The sequence below is a fragment of the Orbicella franksi genome, chromosome 10, assembly GCF_964199315.1.
Source record: "Orbicella franksi chromosome 10, jaOrbFran1.1, whole genome shotgun sequence".
In the NCBI taxonomy this organism is placed as follows: Eukaryota; Metazoa; Cnidaria; class Anthozoa; order Scleractinia; family Merulinidae; genus Orbicella; species Orbicella franksi.
In genome coordinates, this window is record NC_138154.1 from 27,755,755 (window position 1) to 27,769,390 (window position 13,636).

The 13,636-nt window shown below is 39.5% G+C and overlaps 3 protein-coding genes across 7 annotated transcripts in view; 2 read left to right on the forward strand and 1 right to left on the reverse strand.

The window, feature by feature from the left end:
* LOC145500907 (solute carrier family 22 member 15-like) overlaps positions 1-2,859 on the forward strand; it is a 17,473-nt gene extending 14,614 nt beyond the window's left edge. For 3 of the 4 annotated variants that reach the window (XM_081480450.1, XM_081480448.1, XM_081480447.1), the window contains one exon: positions 29-2,859. In XM_081480450.1, coding sequence (XP_081336576.1) covers positions 29-262 — 234 coding nt within the window. In that variant the 3' untranslated portion in view covers positions 263-2,859. The remainder of the gene's footprint in view (positions 1-28) is intronic. The other variant, XR_014051160.1, reaches the window with a different exon arrangement.
* LOC145500914 (farnesyl pyrophosphate synthase-like) overlaps positions 1-13,636 on the forward strand; it is a 142,902-nt gene that overhangs the window by 89,837 nt on the left and 39,429 nt on the right. The gene's annotated exons all lie outside the window — the stretch shown is intronic.
* Positions 2,857-13,622, reverse strand: LOC145500906 (organic cation transporter protein-like). Of its 2 annotated transcripts, XM_081480446.1 has the most exons (10): positions 12,309-13,622; positions 10,725-11,012; positions 10,002-10,230; positions 9,214-9,412; positions 8,378-8,584; positions 7,769-7,903; positions 7,351-7,451; positions 6,786-6,897; positions 3,753-3,825; positions 2,857-3,226 (listed from the first exon to the last, which is right to left on the reverse strand). In XM_081480446.1, exons 1-10 carry the CDS (start codon positions 12,441-12,443, stop codon positions 3,026-3,028), a joined length of 1,680 nt encoding a protein of 559 aa, XP_081336572.1. In that variant the 5' UTR covers positions 12,444-13,622; the 3' UTR covers positions 2,857-3,025. The 2 variants fall into 2 exon arrangements, with proteins under 2 accessions (XP_081336572.1, XP_081336571.1); XM_081480445.1 differs by lacking the exon at positions 2,857-3,226 and having other exon boundaries at positions 3,780-6,897.

Genomic DNA, 13,636 nt, shown 5'->3' on the forward strand with positions numbered 1-13,636 from the left:
AAAATAGTTTTGACAATACCTGTTGTAGGACAATATCCACCGCCTGTTGCCTTTTGCCGTTATGGGAGCCAACGCCCTCCTGTGTGGCTTGCTGTGCTTAACGCTACCTGAGACTGCAAACCAACCCACTCTTGAAACGATTGAAAATAATTCGACGACCACGAGCGGGAATGAAGCTAAGGAAGACCTCAACAAAAACAGCGGAGAAGAGGAGAAGGCAGCTTTGGTGTCTGGCGAGGTTGACCCTAACAACACTGTGTAAAGTGCTGCCAATCACTGTAGATCTCTTTTAGAAAATTAGATATAGCTCTTATTACAGCGCGTGTATGCAGCATAACTGCAAAATGGTGTAAAATTATTCTAACAAAGTTGGCGACTAGAATCTAGGATGGTACAAAGGGTCTAGAGCGAAGGAAATGCACGTCTTTTGTGTTCCAATGAAGACAAACACCTCATGAATGGTGTGCTTAGTCATCGTCATAGAGACCACGGGATGCCTGCATACCCAGCTATTTTCTTGCAATGTACCTCAAATTATGATATAGATAGGACCCTGTGCGCGCTCTGATTGGTCAAAACCCCATGCTTTATCAGAGTATTAAACATAGAGAAAGCGTGTTTTATTGTTTTTCGCCGCATTACCTCTATATCATAAAGCAAATGAAGAAGCCTAAGCCGTGTATTACACTGTGATTAAACACTCCGGACATTTGAGAACACTCGAGAAATGTAGAAAACAGTCGCCTCCGGCTCGTGTTTTCTACATTTCTCTCGTGTTCTCAAATGCTCGTCGTGTTTTATCACAGTGTAATACACGGCTCAGGCTTCTTTATTTGTTAAATATATTGAAGTAAATCTAAATTTGTATGCATTAGGGGATAACTGACAAGTGTGGAATCTTAAAGCGTAACATTACAAATTCTATAGTTGAGAACTTTGTTCAAATTATTATCCGTTTTCGCATCAATCCTTCATGTCACTGATAGCAGTGTGTGAAAAAGCCAGGTCGCTGATGCGGTGAAGTCATTTCCTCTTTAACTCTCACAACACATTTCTGGCATATTTTAACACGCTTTAGTGTGGTTATAAGTGAACCGCTCTCCGCGATATTTGAGAGTGTTTTGATTTACTGAAGCTTAGCTCGCGAGGTAATCTTAAAGAGCTCTTTTCACAATTAACTTTTGTCATTTGCATTACAATATAACCCAGCGTGCATGTCAGGCAACTTCGGGCTATTTAATAGTTTCAGTCCGAAATCACTGGCTCAATCAATTAACCAGCCAGACAACTAATTAGTAAGTCATTCCGGACAGTCAGTCAGTCATTTGGTCACCCAGTCAGTCAAGTGTGTTGCGCCAAGACTCTTTGCTCTATCAATGTTACATTATTACAATATTACATTATATTATTCACGTAACATGCGCGTTTGTAGAACAGGTTTTCTATTTTGTGAACAATTTAACGGCTTTGTGTTTGAAATCAGAAATATTCGGAAAGCTCTTGATAGTTATATACAAAAAGATAGCGCTAGTTAGAATAATTATTAGAGCTACCTTAAATGGGTCACGTAACATTAGTGGGTTTTTTTTTTTTTCGCTTTATTGAGTGAGACCTGAAATATTAGTTTGCTACATTAGAAGCCGATGTTAAGAGCTCTCATTTGCTTTTTTTAACTACTTAATTTAAACAATGAACTTAGTGGTAGATCCAGATTCACGCGAAATTTAATTTCATATTCATCACGCTAGGAGAGAAAAGCAATCTAGGGAGAGAGGGCGCGGACAAACTTTCTCGTTTTTGTTGTTGTTGTTGGAACAAGCTTTCCATAGCTATTAAATCCCTCTCCTCCCCTAGCGCTTTTAACTCTTTTAGAAAAGTTTAAAGATTTTTTTTTTTTTCGATTTTCAAGTTAAAAGTGATATTTTTCTATACGCATTTTGTTTAACATTGTTGTGTTCTAGGTTTTAATATAGCATTTTTGTTTTTTTTAAAGTGTATAGACGCACTTACTATAACATAGTTAATGTGTAATTTTCATCTATGCGCTGTTTAAAAATGCCCAAGGCTCGTGTTGTACGCAATAGTATATTTACACTATTAGTGTTAAGTTGAAAAATGCGATTAAAGAAAAGTATAAGCAGGTACTTGCCAATTTCTTGTAAATGGCTCATGCTACTCTAGCTTAATGATCTCTATTCCCTCTATGGCTTGAAAGGGATAGTCATGTACTCAGGGTTTAATAAAGAATACTGTATTTTATTTTCTTTCCCCTATCGCGAAACAAGTCAGATATTTACCCAGCAATCCACCAGATATAACGCGCGCACTGACTGGCTGATAGTCAGGAGCGGATTTTCCCTGAAATACTCGCGGGCATTTTCAATGATCAGCTGGGTGGCCAAAAAGGCAAACAAACAAACGAAAAAAAATAAAAATAAAGCATTTTATAAGTTACAGGGTTTTTTCTTTCTTTCGTCTGCTTGCTTTTTTTCTATTACTTCATTACAATCACAACATAATGGGACAGACTGCATCATTAACATTATACATATTGATCTCGAGTGGTAATGATAAGAACAACGGCAAATATTGGCACATTTAGTAATATCTTAAAGAAAGTAAACGAATACAAAACCCCATCAATCACATCCCCTACATTTCTCAGACCATCTTCGTGTGTTGTTGTGATTGATGGACAACTCTCAGGAGCGTAGCCAGGATATTTTTAAAGGGGGGTCACACTCTGTCAAAGGGGGGTACTCACCAGATTGTCGTGTCATTTTCGCCACCTGTTTAGGTTGTTTGCTCAAAAAAGGCTTACAAAAGGGGTTCACGGGCAACCCAAGACCCCCCCCCCCCCCCAGCTGCGCCCATGACTCTCTGGTTCTTAATTTGCTGCCATAATTAACTGTTAAGGAGTTTTCTTTAATTTGAAGGTAATCTAGCAGCGACTATCCTTTTGTCTCCACCATAAAAAACGAATGTATTATGTCATGGCATAAAATCGCCAGAACACAAACAGCTTTCACTGTAAGTGGCTGTCCTCCTCCAACATGGCTTTTTCATCATTTTTTACCAACATTTCCATCTTGTTTCCTTGTCCTTCGGTTTCCATGGTCTCCAATGTTGGTTGATTACGTGTTTCGGGTAACGTCATGCAGAGAACCCCAGCTATCAGAGCATTCAGTCCCATGATTCCGAACGGGAGAAGAGGATGGACCCGTTGCTAAAGCCATGAAAGGAAAATCATATTGGAAATTGTTATGAGACGCCGGATATTTGTGTGTATTTGTTGGGGCCTAGAAGAGGGGGTCCACCTCAATGGGAGGTCCCTTTGACGGTTGAAGGTTAAAATAAGCCGTTTTGACGGTTGACAGTTAAATTTTAGGTCATTTGACGGTCGACGGTTAACCCCATTGAGAATCTCCTCTAACGTCTTCAATTTTAACTAATTTGCTATTTTGGGGTGATTACACACAAGACTCACTGGCTGCCTTGTTCTCTCGAATTCTCTCTGGATAACGTATTTCTATTTCTTGCTACTATAATTACAATAACACTTATAATAACTTATCCTATAAAACTTATGTCGCGTGAAAAAATATTTTACTTGAAAATAGAGCGTACGCAGGTGCAGTAAAAAGTCAACCAGGATCAAGAGTTTAATGTACGTGTCTTTTTGCATTTCTTTTCCACAAACACGTGAGCATCAAGAAAAAAATTAATCCTTCATCAACAAGTGCCAAGCTTACCGAGTAAACAATATAGGGAGAAAGAAAAGAGCCCACACGAGCAGCAGAGGTAGACGTTCCCATTCCAATATTTCTGTGGATAAAAAGGTATATTTAAGATATAAGTATTTGTCATATTTATTGTACAAATGAACTCGTGATGGTGCGGTTGGGAATACTCCTGCGATTGAGAGCCTGACTACTAATATCTTGAATTTTCCAATGGGACTTTGTGCGCGAAGCTCAACGAGTTTGCTGTTAAATTCTGCAAGGTCTCTGAAGAGTCTCTTGGCCGAGACGAAAGGCCGCGTCAGACTTGCCACAAATCATTTTTTCACAAGTGTTTGTCACGTTTATTGGATAAAAAGATAAACCAAAACAACACCGTATAGAAACAAGAGCAAAATGACTTATTAATTAATATCCTTATAAACGAACAGTAACAATATTAAAGGATAGTAAATAAAAAGTAAGCAATATGCAGAATACAAACAAGTAGTTCTGAGGAGTAAGATTGGGTATTTTTATTAGCTTTAAGTGCTGCGCCCTCGTCAAGTATCACGAGTTAGTATAAACATCTACTAGCGCTCTATTACGAGTGCCGGCCTCTGAATGGCTGCGCTGGCCACTATCTATTTTGTTATAGTCAGTGAGTAGCCTAGAGGCGTGCGGTTGTTAACAAACTGGCGGCCGCTGATTTGCATTTTCAGAGTTTCGATAGCCTGCGTTGTAGCCGGACGTGTCACAAAATCCCCAGTATAGTCTCTACCGGCGGTTCAGACTGTCTTCGACGCAGCCTAAGTTTTGAACGACTGGTAGATTTCTACGAAAACAATTAGATTATTCGCTCTCGATTTATATGCGTGATAGTTGACTCGGGCTGCGCCCTCGTTAACTATATATCGCGCGATAGAAATCTCGAACTCATAATCTAACAGTTGAATAGCAATCTCATCCGCGATAGAAATTTCGAAAAGATAATCATGATGATGATGTAATGTAATTTATCGTATATATAGACTATAAAGCAAGAATTTTTAGGCAACAAAAACTTGCAAATAGAATTCTATGTGTTGTATATTTTCACATGTGAAAAAAGCGACACGTCTAATCAGCTGCGCGTGGCATTCTTCACACGTGAAAAATATAACCAATCGCCGTCCAGAGTAGAATCACTTAGCCAATCAGAGAAAAGCACTCGAATTGCTTCTGAGCAGCGTGGTCTTGAAGTCAGCACCCGCTTGAAGTTTGTGTTTCGAAAACATGGCTTCAGCTTCGCGTTTTAGGTCACTTTTGGAAAACAGCAGCAGAATATATCCAACATCTTGAGCACTAGCACTTCAGTTTCAGAATCAATGGCCATTCAAGAAACCGAGGAAGTAAACTTAACATCACGAAGCCAACAATCGCCTCAGCAAGTCTTATCTCTGTTTTAAGAGGCGAACATTCAAGGAAGAACATTCAACATTTCTATAAGCGGTGTAAGTCAACAAAGTCCGAATTTGTCTTAAAGACAGGCGAAAAGATTTCAAACTTTGTATTTACGCATTGTCCCGTATTATATTTAAGTTTGTACATAGGTTCTTTGTCCGCCTGTTGCTGTTGCAACTAGTCTCGTGAATAAAAATCCGTACGTCGCACTTTCCATGAAAAGTAATCTATAGATAGCATCACTTAATAAGCAGCAGTTGCACTGAACCTATGAGTATAGTCCATGGAAAAGTGCCGGAAACTGTTGCCAGACACCTTAAAAGGTATAAATCACATCGGTTGTTGAAGGGCTCAAGACAGATGTTTAGATCTCTGGGAATAATTTAACTAAACATAATTTCGAAAAAAATTTTGACAACCTTAAAACCATCTGGTTAAGGTTTAAAAAGACAAAAAAAATTGACGACGCTTAGACGTTTTCGACATTCACTTAACGTTATGGTCAAGTCAAGCCAAATTTTTGATGGAAAGAAAGGAAAATAAAGGTGCCATAGTCATCTCTTACTCTTGGCCATTCAAAACAGAGGGTTCACAAGAGTTCCTCAGGCGGAACAAGTTTCATAGTAACTCTTATCTGTAACTCTAGATGGTTTACAAGAGGCTAATATGGAGACAATAAACCAATTACATTGGGCATGGCAATGTAATTGAACAACTCTGCTTGATGTTTGTCAGAAGGAGGTAGAGTACAAGGACAATAGGGTGCCTATCACCAATGAGATATATCAGTGTGATTTCAGAGCTGAACAAAAAGTTTCCAGCAATCTGATTGGTTGAGCGATTCCTTATATGCACCAGGCGGTGGATATAAATTTTTGAGGCCTGGTTACTAAGCTCGCCACCTTTTCCATCTCGGCGAGTAAACATGGCGGACAGTTGCTGAAATTCGGAAGACATCACTCCAAGTCCAGGATATTTGAAAGGATGGAGAATTTTCAAAATGACTCCTGTCGCCCTTGGACCAAAAATCCTTTCAAGAACTCGTATTCAAGGCTTTTAAGAATCGTAAACGCAGTGGTTACGTTGATCGCCAGCAGGTCTAATCGATTGACCGAAATGTATTTTCCCTCAGACTAAAGCTACTCATTCTTAGACGATGATGACAACTGTGAATGAAGTCAACAAAGATAAAACAAAGGTACCGGATGAATTTATTTTTCGTAGAGTTTCGCTTGTTTGTTTTACTGCCGAACTGGTTTGGGACTCTCAGAAAATGCACGTGAGAGGCGGGAGTACGCTTACGGTCTTACATGGTGGTTAAAACTTTAACAAAACAAAATAACTAACTTTACAAATAGCTTTAATAACAAGTATAAGTATAAGTTGAGTATAAGTTGAACATGCTGAACATTAAATGATCGCATTGTCCAACGCCACTCCGCAGAGTAAAAATAACGAGCAACATGAGTACAATTTTGTTGCCAGGCACAAGTCCTTGAAAAAGGAAAAAAACTGAGTTCGAGAGTGCTTTTGAAACTCATAATACCATTCCTCATACGGGTCAGAAAGCTTTCAAACTGGTTCATTCTTTTTTTACTAGAATGCAGTCTAGCCATACTGTACCTTATGACTGTAGGAAACAGTTCAGCGGAATACACGTAAAATCCGTCAAAAGCAAACACGATGAAGAACTTGGCAATGCACAACGCGAATATAATTTTTCCAACCAGTATGCCTGAAAGGAGTAAATAAATTAATGCATTACTGTAAAGATATATAAGTTTCAGTAATGAAAACCTTAAGAATAATTAGTAACTAATACTTTGGATCCTCCTCTTGAATGCGTAATCAACGATAGGTGAACAGGATTGGACCAAATATCTTGCAAAATTACTATGACTTCGTTGGTGTGATCTGTTGTCGGCGGATTTTACTGAGGAAGTGCAGTAAAAAGGAGTCCCTCTGGTGTCATTTGGTCTCGCTGTTGAAGAGTAGTTTGTGTTCGTGTTTTTTGTGGTCAAATCAAGCTCTTCAGAAACCATTGGCGGGATTTCTCTGTATTTAGCAGTGACGCAGTCTATATTGATGATGTATTTTTCGATATCATAAAAATTACATTGCACGCAGCAAATGTAACTACTTTAGTACGAAATCAGACACGGAACGTGGTTTAATAAGAAGTTTCTACCTTTGTTATTTCCATCGTCGAACGATGTGAGCAAAACAGACCCAAAAGCTCCAACAGCAGAGAAGAAGAGACCGCAGCATATGGTTTTCTTACGGCCAAACCTGAGAAAGAAGGACGCACTTAATTACCAGAATAGAGGGACACATTGAAGAGTAGAACACAGCAAGAGGAAAGAAAAGGTGAGCTGTAGACTACGAGCAGTCCCTTTTTGCTCCTGATATTCTTCGGGATTAGAAAAAAAACATATATATCAAATTAGGGAGTGAGACTAGAGGGACATGAGAAATGCTTCTTGCCGCTCGATCGTTCTTCTTGTGCCTCGCGTTGAACGCTAGGCGAAGAAATAGACTGCTCGCAGTCTAGGAGAGCAGGAAAGAATCAAATCAAAGCTCGAGTCACATGATCTCATGCAGATTACCTATTACAGCCCCATGCAAGGGCTGGATAAGCAACAAGTGCTATGGTACTCGTTATGAAGAAGTTGAGGTACATGCTACCACCCACAAATGGAGAACTGAAGGACACTCCGTAATACACCATCCCATTTACGAACCTGTAGATAAAATACCAACAAAAACACTATTTAACATGCAGTTACTGGGCTACATGCCCATGTGTATCGTGTATATTAGAAACTACATGAGAATCTTCCTTGAATCCAGGACCGAGCAGATTTGGTGTAAGCCTGCCTCTTGCCAACTCCTACAGTAGGGTAGAAGCTAAGCTGATAGATATTTGTTTGTTTGTTTGTTTGTTTGTTTGTTTTTGCGGGGGAAGGGATGAGTGTTTTGCTGACATGTTAATTCATTGTGGATCAGGGGTTGACTTCGTGAACTAGTAACGGATTGCAAAGAATATGATCGACTTCTATACAACTAGAAATCATTTTTACCCACACATTTTTCTCTGACTTTCTATCTAATCGACTGCCTGTACCAAATGAATCTATCAATCTACCACTTCCATCGATCACTCAAGATAGATCTCGATTATTCATGTATCGATTCACTTATCATGAGATACTTACCAGCAATACCAAGATACGAGTGTCCTGTGCGTCATAGAGCGTGACTTAAACAAGTCACGCAAGTCACCAAGCCGCTGCTTCTCATAGTTCTGTAGCGATTCCTGAGGTATTGGCTTTTTGTTGAATTTAGCGACTTTCTGGAGAACTTTCTCTGCTCTCTCTGTTCTACCATTCACGAGATACCAACGCACTGATTCTGGCGAAAAGCTGCAAAAACCAGACAGGACACATTACAAAGCACTCGAAACAGTAACATAGAACGCAAGAAAACCTGACAATTTGATCTTCACATATTTTACGTTTTAAGCTTGATTGCCTGTTTGTTATGTTGTTACTCAACTAAGATATGTTTAATTTCCGCCATATTGGGGTGGATGAAGTTGATCAGTTCGTCAGTCTATAAAAGTGCGCATGCGTTCACATGTTCACTCCTCCTTGTCACACATCTGTTCGCTTCCCTTCCATTCAGTCTCTAGCCTTCGTGCAGACGTTTAAAAAGACGTAATAGGCGTCTGCACGCGGCTATTCAGCTACCCCCTTCCCCTCGCTCCTCCCCATTTCTTTTTCCCTTTTATTGGCTTTCCTTTCCACCCCTTTTTACTTTCACTGTACTTCAGGATTCTTTTTCTTCTTGTCCATATTTTAAAATTCATTTTACTCTATGTAAGTCGAGGCTTTCGCTTCCAAATTTTGAACTGCCGCTCTGCGTTGTTTTGGCTTGCTAACCCCTACCGCAAACAATTTGAGTATTAGCAGGTTTTTATAATTGTAGTGGGGCATAAAGTTGAGAACAACGAGGCGCAACATTCCACATTTTACACCAAAATACAACTCACAACAATCCAAGCACAAAAAGAATTGCTGGAGCTCCCATTATTATGGACAGCTTCCTCCAGTCCCTGACGAGATATGCCAGCCCTGCCAGCGCCATGTTGGACAGGTTAAAAGAGTACCATATGGAACAACCTGCGGTGCTACGGTGACGAATTCCAACAAACTCGGTTAGGAGAACGTAGGCGGCAATACTGTATCCACCTGATTAAAAGATAACACAAGTAAATAATTAATAAGACACAAATAAATATAAAATAAAACTGCAAGGTTTAGTTTAACTTCACCTCTCATTTTTAAGCCCTAAAATAAACTGTACGCTTCATTTTTTTTCTTCAAATTAACAAAGAACAACGCGAGGCAACTTTTAAGAATAGAAATAAGATTTCGTTCAACGTCATCGATTATCAGAAAGCAAGAAAAGATATTTGGAAATCAAATGAAAAGATCGCGATAATAAATAATAAATAAATAAATAAATAAATGTTGATTTGAATTGATTTGCAAACTTCTAATTTTCCAAGTTAGTAGTTGACTGACGCTCTTGTTTTTGTTGTTGTTTTTTTGCTGTTTGTTTGTTTGTTTTTTTGCTGTTTGTTTGTTTGTTTTTTCTTGACCCTATTTGCTCACTAGCCAGTTTTAACCTTTTCCCATCTCCAGACTCGGTTAGAGAAAACGCGCTTGAATCCCTAATTTAGCTTAAAGCGTTCACGTCACCGAAAGAAACTCATTACTTCGCACCCGCTAGAGAGAAAAAATGTTAGACTGGGCTTCATTGTTCCAATTTACTAACCTATTCCGAATCCAATCACACATCTGGCCAGCGCAAACAGCCAGAAAGCGTGAGGGAAAGCTGCTAACAGACTTACGACCGAAACCATCAGACCAGATATGTACATGGTGATTTTCCTGCCAAACTTGTCGCTGAATGGACCAACAACTATCCCGCCGAGGAAGAACCCAACAAAAATCATGGATGATCCAACGGCGCCGTACAATCCACGCTCACACACGAGATCGAACTGTCAAGATCACAACAATCAAATACGAGATGCTGACTGGGCTAAATTATGACAATACTCTTCACGGTTTAGTAAGGCAGCTTTCAATCTTTCAAGAGCAAAAAATTGTTGACAAATAAGGTATAACAACTATGTGGCATGTCGTAAAACTATTTTCTATTACAGTAGCCAAGTATGGTATATATACGCTGGGAAGATCGCCATTCAAAATTCACTTTATAAACACACATCTTATTTGATCTGCATCAACACTGAAACAAAGCGAGGCTAGGTAACACCATTAACCTAGCTATTTCAAGTTGTGTTTTTTCTTGGTAATGTAAAATGCAACTTGCATCAGAACACGGTTCATTTAATTTTGGGGGAGGGGAGGGTGGATTGGGGGGGTTGTTGTTGTTGCTGTTGTTGTCGTTTTTTTGTTTGTTTCAGTTTATTTTTCATTGGCATCGCTTCCGTTATAGTTCTAACTTTTTCTAATTAATGAATTCACTTACCTCAGTCACAACAGATGTAAAATCATCCACGAACTCCCACTGATCTCGATCAATATCACATCTGAAAGAATAGTTATCATGCTTGGGCTTCATCGTTCCATTTAATTGACAAACACTACTATTGGCTACGCATCTCCAAGCCGGTTCGGCAGTTATGAAGGTTACAATCATCACTGGCCAACCAAACCAAAAGAAGATTAAGCCATTTAGAAAGACCAGGAGCAGAATTTGATAACGACCAAAGCTTCCAATTTTTTCCAAGTATTGGTCCGTTGTCAGCGCCATAATCTAAGAGCAAAGACCAAGTTATTAGCAGGGCAGTGTATTTCAGAAATTTTCCGTATTTGCTCTACATCTTTTTCAGACCTAGCCAAAATTTAGGTACTCTAATACTAAACAACTGCGTACTTGATAAGAAAGATAACTTACTTAAACACACACACACACACACACACACACACACACACACACCAAATTCCAGATGTCTAGGGTGCGCAAACCTTAATTGGGAAAAAAAAAAGCCAATATACATACACCCTATCTTAGACATCTTAGACCAAACTGCTCAAGAAATTCCATACCCATTTCGCTTAACAGACACCCTGACTTCTCACTACAGTCTACGGACAGTTTCATTTTTTCATTTTCCAATTTTATCGAGGGAGAAATGAAACAAATAAAGAAATCTTCTCCGAAATAATATTTCCCAGCTTGTCCACTCCGTTAGTTGGGGAGAGAAGCGAATTCCAAATGATCGATGGCGTTACAAATAATGCGTGACATTTAATGTCTGGCCACTACTCTCCGGCCGCGAGATATCTGTGTACCGCAGAGGAACACCAACATGGTGGCTCCATACTAGGCTCTGTAAATTTGCGCGGAACATTTCGACGAATATCTCAACTTTGGCACAACGCACACACCTTAAACTTTAAGAACTGTCTTCTTTATTTATCTCTTATGACATCACAATTTTTTGACCTTATCCACTGAATGGTTTTTGATTTTATTTTTTATTGCGTGACAGTGAAAACGCTCTATTCTATGTACTCTGTTTACTAATTTACACAAATCGCTGAAACCTCTCAAGGGTATCGGTTTCAAAAACGAGTGAGCAATCCCGAAACGTACATTATGTGAAATCAATGATTCAGAAAGTATCAACTGAATAGAAAACGCTATAACAACGAGTCTTTCTGGAAATCACAGCTGCATGAGGGACCACAAGAATTTCTTGTCAACACAAACAGCCGATCAAAACATCACGATTTTTTTTTTCACGAGACCTGAGCGGCGACAAAAATTAAACTTTTTCAAGAAATGTGGCTCAAATATAAGTCCAGGATTCTTCAAGTATACAGAAGATGATACTAGCAACCTAGTTATCTAGTCCATCCTCCTTTCTTTGCAGGGATCCGTTACTTTGGTCGACAAGCAGCCAAACATAAACACCCAAAATGCAAATTTAAAACTCGTCTTGTTAACAACTAACTGCTTGAACTTGACGGTAGACCGCTCGTCTGTCTTTCAAACTTAAGTGTATAATGCATAATCAAATATTCCTCAAATTAGCTTGGTACAAACCTTAAAGTCCTTTCGAAGTCCGTGAGCTTTCCAGCAAATAGTTGCTTCGCTAAAACAAACCGCCGCGCACTTTGTGATCACCGTTGTGTGACATGACAACTTCAGCACATAACTCGGGCACGCACGCCTGCGCATGCAGAACACGCGGATTAGTGGCGCAGAGAGCGAAACGCGGTGTATCGCGTTTCGCTCTGTGCCGTGCTAATCCGCCTGTTCTGCAGGCTAAACCAGAAACGGCAATTGGAACTTTCATAGAAAAGCTTGATGTTATCCTTGGGAGCGCGTTTTGGCAGATTTCGATACTGCGACGCCTCAATTTTTTTCTCTACCTCGTGTGAATATGAAAATGAAGCTGTGTTATACCTATTTTGTTCGCCTTTACTACAAGCGGATTTCTCAGAAGTAATTATTGAATCTGTGGAAGGTTTAACATACTCCCAAAGTGACATAAACCTGTGTAACGAAATTTGTCGTCGTCACTGGACTTGAACCTTTCGAAACCAAACTTTGAAAGTGGCAGTTGCCTTGTGTTTCTTGTTCCCGAGGACATTCAGCGTCTTGTAATACGGAAAGGCTTTTTTTTTCTATAACGCATTTAAGCCCCTTCAGCTATATTACTTCTCCATTTATACGTCTTACAAACCATGCACGGCTTTTAACCCTGTAGAATATGAACCGCCTGAAAAACCTTTTTATTAAACATTGGCCGTTGAATAAAAATTTTTCTGCTTTCTGTCAAATAGAACCGAGGAAAGGCGCTTCAACTGAACGATATTTCGCAAAAACGATATATCGGCGAAATATCGAAGGGAAGCTCCGATATCTCGTTGAATTATCGTTGCAACGCGGCGCTTACTATATGTGCGATATATCGCCGAGATCGTCGATATATCGACGGAATATCGCAAGAACAAAGCGCGATACTAGACGATTATCTCTTGCATTACTTTTTCACAATACTGTAGCTCTCAAAGCCAATCTATTATGAAGAAAATTAAGGGTATTTCTAACAGGCTATATCGTTGTTTATTGCTGCCGCAGTGAGTGAGCCTGAAGCGAACGAACGAGGCAGCTCTCCAATCGGGAAAAGGTCACATTATAGGGGCCTTGAACACGTTTTTTTGCGAAACGCAAGAAATTGTGGTACCGGTAAGATCAAAGACGCAAGGACTTGTGGTTATGCGCGAATGGAACAATTGAGATGCGCTGTTTTCCACGTGCTCTCTTAGATCGATGAACGCAAGGATGAAAGGTATCGGGAACAACATCAGTCCATAATATCCAACAAATCACTCTTGTGGAGTCTCATCTAATACTAACAGAAGTCA

Coding starts and splice junctions, on each gene's coding strand:
- LOC145500906 (XM_081480445.1), bottom strand. CDS start 12,443: ATGCGCAGGCGTGCGTGCCCGAGTTATGTGCTGAAGTTGTCATGTCAC. Junction 7,452..7,768: donor CTTGCATGGGGCTGTAATAG/GTAATCTGCATG, acceptor CTTCTTTCTCAG/GTTTGGCCGTAAGAAAACCA. Junction 6,898..7,350: donor CGACGATGGAAATAACAAAG/GTAGAAACTTCT, acceptor TACTCCTTTCAG/GCATACTGGTTGGAAAAATT.